Source organism: Oryzias melastigma, linkage group LG9 (genome assembly GCF_002922805.2).
Source record: "Oryzias melastigma strain HK-1 linkage group LG9, ASM292280v2, whole genome shotgun sequence".
Classification (NCBI taxonomy): domain Eukaryota; kingdom Metazoa; phylum Chordata; class Actinopteri; order Beloniformes; family Adrianichthyidae; genus Oryzias; species Oryzias melastigma.
This window is the reverse complement of record NC_050520.1, coordinates 16,715,630-16,726,481: the sequence shown is the minus strand read 5'-3', so window position 1 is coordinate 16,726,481 and position 10,852 is coordinate 16,715,630. Positions and strand designations below refer to the sequence as shown.

The window sequence follows — 10,852 nt, the reverse complement described above, 5'->3', positions numbered from 1 at the left end:
CTTAAATAACTTTCAATATTCTACTCTCTCCATGAAAATCTATTTTGTCAAAATTTTTCAAGTTAGAAATGAGCTCAAGATAACATCAGGTCATCAATAACAATAAAATAAAGGCTTCTCCTTTCACAGTCTATTCTGATATCTAGAAGACTTAGTGTCGTAGATTTCCAGCTGGACACAAATTGCAATTATTCATTTCTCCTCCATGATAAAGTTTCAAACCGTTGGCACTTTCTTGATTGAAAAAGGACGCTACCCTCATTCAAGTCCCGATCGGTCAAAGTTCAAATGGCTTAACTAGGAGCCCACATTCAATTCAAACGCCACACATTTTGTATGTGAAGAAATGAAACAATCAGAGTCCAGTGTGTCTGTAAGTCCAACAGGCTGCTACAGTTTAAACCTACATCCCGACATTTTGTGTCCTTACCTCGTCGTTTCTTAACGTGAAGGCTGTTTGTTTATGTGCGTGTGGGCTGTTCGTTTATTGACTTTAAGGCTGTTTGTTTACTGACATGAAGGCTGTTCGATTATTGATATGTAGGCAGTTTGTTTATTGACTTCCTGGCTGTTTGTTTACTGGCGTGAAGGCTGTTCATTTATTTGCGTGTATGCTGTTCGTTTATTGACGTAAAGGCTGTTTGTTTACTTGCTTGTCGGCTGTTCGTTTATTAACTTCCTGACTGTTTATTTATTGACTTACTGGCAGTTCGTTTACTGACGTGAAGGCTGTTTGTTTATTTGCGTGAAGGTTGTTCGTTTATTGACGTTAAGGCAGTTTACTGACATGATGGTTGTTTGTTTATTGACTTACTGGCTGTTCATTTATTGACGTGAAGGCTGTTCGTTTGTTAACTTCCTGACTGTTTGTTTATTTACTTCCTGGCTGCTCGTTTATTGATGTGAAAGCTTTTCATTTATTGACGTGAAGGCTGTTCGTTTGTTTATTTGCTTGTAGGCTGTTCGTTTTTTGACATAAAAGCTGTCTGTTTATTGATGCGAAGAGTGTTTGGTTACTGACGTTAAGGCTGTTTGTTTAGTGACATGAAGGCTGTTCAGTTATTAACGTGAAGGCTGTTCGTTTATTGACGTACTAGCTGTTCGTTTATCGACATGAAGACTGTTTGTTTATTGACCTGAAGGTTATTTGTTTATTGACGTGGAGTCTGATCGTTTATTGTCATGATGGCTGTGCGTTTATGTATTTTAAGGCTGTTCGTTTATTGACTTATTGTATGTTCGTTTATTGACGTGCTGGCTGTTTGCTGATTGATGTGAAGGCTTTTTGTCTACTGACGTGCTGGCTATTTAGTTCCATGAAGGCTGTTTATTGACGTGAAGACCGTTTATGGACGTGGTGGCTGTTCGTTTTATTGACTTACTGGCTGAAAGTTTGTTACTGTGCTGGCTTCTTGTTTTTTGACGTGCTGACCGTTTACATTAAATCAAGGGTTAGCAACTATTGGCATGTGGACGCAGAACCGGGTTAGGGTAGAGCCACTGGTTCCCAGTCTGGAGGTTGGGGACCCCTTATATAATGGGAACAGCCAGAACATAAAAAGGGCGATTTGGGGACACCCAAAACATCAAAAAGCAGCACAGAGGGGACGAACCATCCGTCCATATATGACGAGTTGGGAGTGAGAATGCGTTGGATATAGCCCCTCCTCTGGTTAACCTGGACTACCCATAAACCCGCAGAACCTGTATGGGCGCGCGTAGCTTAAGCTTTAGCGGCTAGGCTGTTAAAAAGTACTCATCTAAACTTAATTTTGTTTTTTATCTCTAAAAATCAAAGAGTTGTAGAATATGTTGACGATACAATTATTTATATCTGTAACTACATTCCTGACACTATCAGAATACATGTGCGAGTCAATCAACCATGTGGACAACATTTTATTAAAAGATGAAAAAGCACAATTAGCTTCTTATTTAAAAGTCTGCCCAAACCTTCAAGACTGGAGCTTTTCTCTACCGTTACTCTTCAACCGTTCATGCAATCAGAAACATTTCTGTTGCTGTGATACATTGCAACGACTTTATCCTAAAATGCTCTTTATTCAGAGTATTGTCAGTGAGTGTGACCTGGCATTTAGCTTGGACATGTCGCCAGGACCTCCGATCAGCTGCACATTTTCCAGCAGGAATTGGAGGTAAAGGCTAAGTTAGAGACTCTTGGGCCGCTCTGCCTCCATGTCTGAACCTGACCCCAGGTAGAAAATGGAATCGCTCTGTAAAATGGCTCTCTGTGGATCAGATGTCAAATTGTTTCACATTTTGGGGCCCGGGAAGAGCGTCCTTCTTTAGCAGATTTGCTTTCTGCATGATGTGTTCTAAGCCCCATCGATGTGTTTTAATAAGCACAATCGCCTCCTGAGAGGAGTGTTTTCCTCTGAGGGAAAGCCCCGCAGAAGCTGGATATCAAAACAAAATAAAAGCCCAACAAAATGTTTCTAAATTAGATCCTAATTTGGTATCGGCCTGAATGCAGATGGAGAATAGTGCTTTCTGTGCCGCCGTACAGTATGTTTCTGTAATCAGAGCTGAAGCTGATCCTAATGAGGATGAAACGAGGGCGCCGGGAAGCCGCCGATGAATCCTTCTGGTGCTTTTGTTTGCTGCTCCTGTGTGAAGGAGAAGATCCTCACTCCTCATTTACTCACTTCTTTTTTCCTCCATCGTCACTAAGTCGACATGCAGACTCAGGCTGGAGCCAATTAACAAAGTGACGCATCAAATGCATGTTGCACCGCGATCGGGCGACTGAATCAGGAGGAACTACGCTGAAAACGCAGCCTCGCGTGTGTGTGTGTGTGTGTGTGTGTGTGCAGATGGGGAAATACCCTTCCCTGGAACAGTCTGGAATCATGAGGCTGTTGCTATGGTGACGTGAGAATGGGAATTTCCCTAGTAACAGACATAAGGGTACTGGGAAGAGTGGGAACATCAGCATGAGCTCCGCAAAAAATGCCGGAGTCCGGTTCCGCGGATGAAACGGCGGGAACGGCTGGAGATTATTTTGTTCACGACGGCGTGAAGTTACGCCGACATCAATGATGGATGCTGTAATGGCTTTCAATAAATATTCAAGCAGATAGAAACTGTGGCTTCTAAACCGACACAGTCTGTCCTGATATGATTTATATTTAAACAATAAAGGGGGGGGGTCAAAGTTTAAGATGGGATTTCAGTTTAAAATTATGTCAAAAATAGACGAAAACATTTTTAAAGTAATAGTTATAGTTAATAGCTGATTTTAGGAGGTATTGATTATTTTTCTTGTTCGTTAATTCATAAATTTTTTGTTAAATTTTAAAAAGTAAAGAATCTTTGATATTTATTGAGTCAGAAATACATTTTTTTTGTCCTATTCTTTTGGTGTAAATATTTTAAAGGTTGAAAATAAGTATATAATATACATTTCAAAATAACACATACAAATCAACACACTTACTTAAATTTAACACTAAAATCTAAAAATATATGAAAAGAGTCACCAAAAGGCACAGATTCATCCAAAAAAGAAAATATCAATATTTTTGTTATCATACTCAAAGATTGAAACTCGAGCTGAAAGTAAAGCATTTTCTATGGGTGACGTCACACTCACTCCGTCCAGTTCTCATTTACAGTCAATATAGTCATGATTATAGAAATGAGAAGAACTAAAGGTTATTATTCTGTTTAAATCTATTTGAATTTAATGGGAGGGGGGTTGATCAAAACATGTTTTTATTTCATGTACAAAGCCAAAAATAATCAATATTAATCAAACACTAACAAAATAAACTAGACGACTAACTAAAGTTTAAACAAACAATTTAGCAAAAGAACCAACAACTTAGTTAACAAAGTAAACTCAATAGAACCTTTTATATTTGATCCCAAATGCACCTGTTTTAATCCTTCAGAACCTTTGAGTTTATTTTGGTAAAACTCAGTGGTGGGATTTTTCTAAATACAATGACATTAATTGCGATCTAGAGCTTTTAGATTCTTTTGCATTGGTTGACTTTAAAGTTTTGACGTCTGTTAAGTGCTTTTTATTATTTATATTAATTAAGACCCACAACTTGCCCACAACTGTGAGGATTTTTATTGATAATGTTATAAAATCAGTCATTATTATTTAAAGTATTTTACTTGGGGATCAATAAAGTATTATGAACTAGAGAAGTTGCATTACCTGCAATAATGCTAGTGTGAATGCTTTATTGAAGATGCTGACGGGTTTTTTTTCTGAAAATGGTGACACAATTTACTTTAATTGCTGAAGGAATTGGCTGAAAATGCAAAAACTATTTGCAAAATGTTAAATTTGCTGAAAGGCTGAGAATTTTATTTAAAAAGTATGAAAGAGCTCTGAAACATTTGTAGTAAAATTGCTTCAAAATCCCTGATTCATGTCAGTTTGGAAAAATATTTAGTGTGTTGCTTAAATATTAGCTCAAGTCTAAATTAGCCCAAAAAACCTTAGTATATGTTCAAATTAGCAAAATAAAAAAAAATAAAAAAAAACTAGCTTGTTATTTAAATACTAGCTTAACTCCGAAATAGCCTATTATTCCTCAGTAAGCTAAATAAGTAAAAAGCATTAGCCTGTTGGTAAAATATTTGCTTGACTCTAAATTAGCCTAACAAAACCTCAGCAGATCACATATTAGCCAAAACATTAGCATGTTGCTAAAATATTAGCTAAACTCCAAATTAGCATCCAAAACTTCAGTAGATGCCAAATTAGCCAAAAAAGCTAGCACATTGCTTAACCCTTCTGCTCTCTTTGGGGTCCAGATGACCCCACTTTTAATGTAAACAAGCCAAGGAGAACGGAAGGGTTAAACACTAGCTAAACTCCAATATAGCCTAAAGTCCCTCTGTAAAGTAAATTAGTCAAAAACATTAGCATGTTGCTAAAATAGAAGCTCACTCTAAGTAGCCTAAAAAACCCCAGTAAATCACAAATTAGCCAAAAACGTTAGCATGTTGCTTAAATACTAGCTAAACTCCAAAATAGTCAGAATTCTCTCAGTAAACTAAATTAGTCAAAAACGTTAGCATGTTGCTAGAATAGAAGATAACTCTATTTAGCCTAAAAAAATGCAGAAAATAACGAATTATTAAAAAAACGTTAGCATGTTGCTAATATATTAGAAAGATGAAAATAGCCCATGAATATATTTAAAGTTTTGTTCCTAATCTACTTAAAATATTGAATTTGAAGACTTTCTCATTCATTTCCTATGGGGCATATTTTCCTCAATATTTTAAAAACTTTTTAAAAAAAGTTCAATGAATACCAAAAACGTTGTAATGTCCTGAACAAGATGAACCTTTTGATACCAAAATATCTGAAATCACTGAAAGTGTGATAGTGTATGTTAATGCATGTCAATAAATGTAGCTGTGAGTTCTTTTAGATTGTTATTTTCTATAACTTTTAGCATATCATGTTTTTTGCAAAAAAATGTCCAAAAAGGATTTAATTTTTGGTTTTAATTAAAAAAAAAATGGAACTATTTTGATTAAAAAAAGATTAGATTTGGGAAATCTCTTTACCAAATTAGTTTACATCTTTAATTAAACGTGTTAACTAACAGTAAGCCTGACTTTGCTTTTCTCTAGGATAAACTGAGCTAAAATCTCTTCTGTAATCTGTTGCACAACCTTGAAGATTCCCGTCAGCTGAGTCATGACGCCGTTCAGTTGAACGAAGCGATTCATTGATTCAAACACACTTATGTATTATTGATGTGACAATCCATTCAATCCTATAGAGAACCAGATCCAAAAATGTTACCTCCTGACATCTTCAGACAATATTTTATAACATATGAAGCACATGAAGTTTTTTATTGTAATATTGGAGAGGAGCGCCACACTGTTGGGAGTTTGAATGGAAGCTGCTCTTCTCCGCCGCACAAGATGGATCCTTCACACAGATGGAAAACACCCCGGCCTCTGTCTCCCTCACATGCAATCACAGTCTGGAAAACTGGGTCAGTCTTAGCGGGTTTTTTTGTTTTTCTTTTTTCCCTTCTGTCTCTCCGCATTAGGGTACACCTTCATAGATTCCCTCTCTGTCTCACATAAAAACTCAAACGGGGATTCCCACCCTCGCCGGAGCTGCTGGTGAGGATACTGGGCGTGGTCGCGTTCAAACGTGCCTAAGAAACCACAGAAACAATCATCAACCGTCCTCTTTTACTCCAGAAATTCCCCCTTTCTTTTTGTTTTCCATTATGTTCTGAGGACATCGGAACAGCGACAGCTTAATGGAAACTGCGGTTTAATTGCAGCAACATGAAACAGCCCAAAGCGCGTTGTTAGGTGATTAAAAATGGAACCCTGCGCTGAAAAAAACATTAGATCTGTAATGGTGCAAACATCTGGGGTTCAGTTCTAGCAAATGGTTCCAAATCACACCATCTGTGAGTTTAACTGGTATCTATATACACTGCAGCTATAAAATAATAAGGAGCCACAACGGAGAGACATATTCATGGGATGCTGGTCTACCCATTTTATTTTAAAGTAACCCAACAGTTTCAGCTTAAAGCTGCTATTTTCTCAAAGTTGGGCATCAGGTTCCCTTTTTTAATTTTAGAGTTTATAAATGCAGCATTCCACCAATGGACGTGTGTCAAAGTTAAGGCCCGAGGGCCGGATCCGGCCCTCCAGGTAATTCTATCCGGCCCTCCAGATCTTTTTATTTTATTGTTATTAATGGGCTGATGTTATCTTGTGATTATTTCTTACTTTGTATTTTTTTTTTTTTTAGGCTATTTTGGAGTTTAGCTAATACTGCAGCTACATGCTAGCTGTGTCAGCTAAAATAGGCTTTTTTTTTGTTTTTTAAGCTGTTTTGGAGTTAAGTTTATATTTCAGCTATATGTTAATTGTTTTGTCTAATTTGGGCTTTTTTCAGTTTTTTAAGCTAATTTTAAGTATATATAGTTTTCAGCTAGATGCTAGCAGTTTTGACGTATTTAGGCTTTGTAAAATGTTTTTTAGGCATTCTGTAGTTTAGCTAATATTTCAGCTACATGCTAGCTGCTAATTTAGTTTTTTTAAATAAAGTTTTTTAGGCTTTTTTGGAGTTAGGATAATATTTACCCACTATGTTTTTGGCTAATTTAGGGTTTTTTCTTTCTTTTTTTTTTTTTTAGTTTAGTTTTAGGCTATTTGGAAGTTTAGTTATTTTTCGAGCTACATGCTAGCTGTTTTGGCTAATTTAGTTTTTTTAAATAAAGTTTTTTTAGGCTTTTTTGGAGTTTGGCTAATATTTACCCAGTAGGTTTTTGGCTAATTTGGGGGTTTTTCATTGTTTTTAGTTTAGTTTTAGGCTATATAGAAGTCTAGTTACTTTTTCAGCTACATGCTAGCTGTTTTGGCTAACCTAGGTTTTTTAACATTATTTTCTTAGGCTAATTATGTTAAAAATGTATGTTTTTAAAAATGTAGTTTTAGAGTGTTCATTAAATGTTTATCCTTTTCGTCCTGCGACATAAGGTGTGTTTTGGATGTTGGCCCCCTTGTGTGATTGAGTCTGACACCCCTGATTTAGAGAAATGTGACAAAGTTTCAAAACGCTTCTGTTTACAAAATGAACTTAGAAAAAGTTATTGGTTTTATCAACATTTCTAGATATAACTGATATAGAAAGACAGACAACTTGATATGGTCTTTTTACAGATGTTGTCAACCATTTGAAAGCTAATTCTGATCTTATTATTATTATTATTATTATTATTTGAATAATAAATAAAAGAGGGAAAAAACGTAAATGATTATCAGTGATGCCTAAATGTGTTTCAGTTCTGATAAACAAGATGGTAAATTAAGTTAATGTATATATTTAAGGAATCTGCATCATATCATTTTTAAAAAAGGAATATTATTGCTTCATAATTAAAAACTTTGGACCCTTTTTGTTTCAAAATATCACACAAAAAGCCTAAGAAAATTACATTTACTTGACTTTTGTTCGAGACGATTATGATATACTTTTTTAAATCAACAACTAACATTTTCAACATGTACAAACCCTAAAGTAGTACAAGAAGCAGTTTCAAGGAGACATCTGTGTACATTTTTCATTCAAAAACCTGTTTAAAGTCAACACGTCTAGCCCTCAAGAGGAGAGGATGATGGTTTAAAGCTAATTCAAGGGCATCAAAATTTTGGAAATAATTTATCGGTATTATTCAAGTGGAACATTGACCACAAAGGACGGATTAGTCCACGAATCCTGTAATGGATTGGTTGTGCTTGACTAAACTTTGCCAAAGGAATCCCAGCGGATGCTGGAGGTCACATGTGGCCACATTGTGCTTCTTTAAGACTGTATTCTGTGGCAAAGGTGCCCTCCAACATCTGAGCGAGGGACTTCAGAGGAGAGAAGTCTCCAGAAAACTCGGTGACGGTTAGCTCAAACGTCCTAAACTCCTCCATGTTCTGTCTCTTTTGGGGCTTGTAGAACCACAGCTGAAGGGCATCGTGACCAGGTTGTTCTGCAGGCAAGGCTTCTACCTCCAGATGGGCCAGGATGGAAGCCTGGATGGGACCAAAGACGACAGCACCAACTCCAGTGAGTCAATGAAGCGGCCCAGCTCAACAGCCATTCTACCAAAGGATATTATGGGATGCACCTAAAAACTCAATCACACTTTCACCAATTTCAGTAATCCTAGTATCAAAACGTTCAGCTGGTTCAGGACATTACTGCTTGTATTTTTGGTATTCAGAAGCTTTATGGTTCTTGAAATATTGACCAAAATATGCCTCATAGGAAATGAATGAGAAAGTCTTCAAATTCTGTATTTTTACTTAGATTAGCAAAAAGCCTTTAAATATATTCATAAGCTATGTTTTCATCTTTTACAATAATTTTCAAAAATGATGGTATATTAGAACTATGCTAGCTCATTTGGGTAATTTGGCATCTACTGAGGTTTTTTTAGGCTAATTCAGAGTGTAGCATCTATTTTAGCAACATGCTAACTTTTTGACTATTTTGTTTACTAAAGAACTCTAAACTATTTTAGAGCTTAGCTCGTATATAAGCAACGTGCAAGTGTTTTTGGCCAATTTTACATCTACTAAGCTTTTTTGGGTTAATTTAGAGTTTAGCTTCTATTTTAGCAACATGCTAACATTTTTGACTAGTTTAGTTTACTGATTTCAAACTAGTTTGGAGTTTACCTATTAGTTACGCAACATGCTAGCTTTTTTGGCCAAATTGTTGTCTTTCAAGATTTTGAGGCTATTTTGGAGTTTAGCTTTTATTTCATCAAAACAGGCTAACATTTTTGACTACTTTGGTTTACTAAAAAGGCTATTTTTAGATTTTAGCTCGTATTTGAGAAACATGCTAGCTTTTTTGCCCAGTTTAGCATCTACTAGGGTTTTTTGGGTTAATTTGGAGTTTAGCTTCTATTTTAGCAACAGGCTAACATTTTTGACCAACTAAGTTTACTGACGAATTTTTAACTATTTTGGAGTTCAGATAGTATTTAGACAACGTGCTAGCTTTTTGGCGAATTTGACATTTACTGAATTTTTTTGGGTTCATTTGGAGTTTTGTTCATATTTAATCAACACACTAAACATTTTGCAAAATTGGCATGTTTTGAGGATTCTTAAGCAATTTTACTATAACATTTTCAGAAATTTAGGCCAACTTCAACACTCTTTCACAGTTCTTTTGTGAAATTTCCTGTCTTTTAGCAAATTTAACATTTTTGAAATAACTTTTGCATTTTCAGTAAATCCTTTCAGCAAAAAAAAAAAAAAAAGCTTTAGTATCTTCAGAGACTAAAAGCATTCACACAAGTATTACCGTAATTTTCCTAGTTTGTATCAAACTGGCATCGCATAAAAAACTGTACATTGGCACCAAAGACTATTTGAAATCCTGGTTTTCCTTAATTTTGTGTCACTTTTCCCCCATTTTGATGTCATTTTGTGTCTTTCTCTCCTTTGCCAAGGGTTTTTACTAATGTTTCCTCACCTTAATAACACTCTGTTATCATCTTATCCTAATTTACTTAATTTTCTCTAATGACATAGAACACATTGCATCCTGTCTTACTGAAGTTTGAGAGAAAATTGAGTTACATTTAGTGAATACCTCACACAACAACAAAAAACAAACATTGATTATTTGAGTTACAATTTTTTTCTCTCTCTCCATCAAATATACAGCAGCTGCACACTGCAAACACTAAATCCTACCAAGAATAGTTGGTTTCCAGTTTATGTGATATAAGACAAATTACTTGATTACTAAACTTGTACTGTGATAGAAGGACTACTTCAAAAAATAGATCATTTAAATACTTTTTAGTAAAAAAAAAACTAACCTGTCCAACGAAGCAAAATATTGGTACATGTGTTTACTTAGAACATGTTTTGTCATATTTTGTTGACAGATTTATCTTAAAACAACTCCATTTTTGAGGAATAGTTTATTTATAGCGTAGCAAAACTGCCAAATGAAGCACCATCCTGTTACCACCACAAGTGGGGATCAGTGTATAGCATAGCATAGCAATACTTTATTCATCCCAGGTTGGGAAATTAGGCTGTTGCAGCATCAGGCATATACAGAGAAAAAAGCAATATTTACAAAAAATAAGGAAGAAATAATATACAATAAAAAACAAAAGCAAATTGTGCAAATTGTAATGCGCAGAATATAATAAAGGGAGTGTGCAAATTGAGGCAGTAATAAACAGAGTCATGTGAAAAGTCAGTTTGTGTGTTATCTGTTACAGAGGGATGAGGAGTTATACAGTCTTATTGCATGTGGCAGAAATGATTTCTTGTAGCGGTCCCTGGAACAGCGGAG

At 35.5% G+C, this 10,852-nt stretch overlaps 1 protein-coding gene across 3 annotated transcripts in view; it reads left to right on the top strand.

Annotated features, from left to right (window-relative positions):
* Window positions 1-10,852, top strand: part of LOC112159946 (fibroblast growth factor 14) — a gene marked incomplete in the record, with an annotated part of 84,924 nt that overhangs the window by 34,709 nt on the left and 39,363 nt on the right. For all 3 annotated transcript variants that reach the window (XM_024294209.2, XM_024294208.2, XM_024294210.2), the window contains 1 exon segment: window positions 8,480-8,590. In XM_024294209.2, the coding sequence (XP_024149977.1) occupies window positions 8,480-8,590 (111 nt within the window).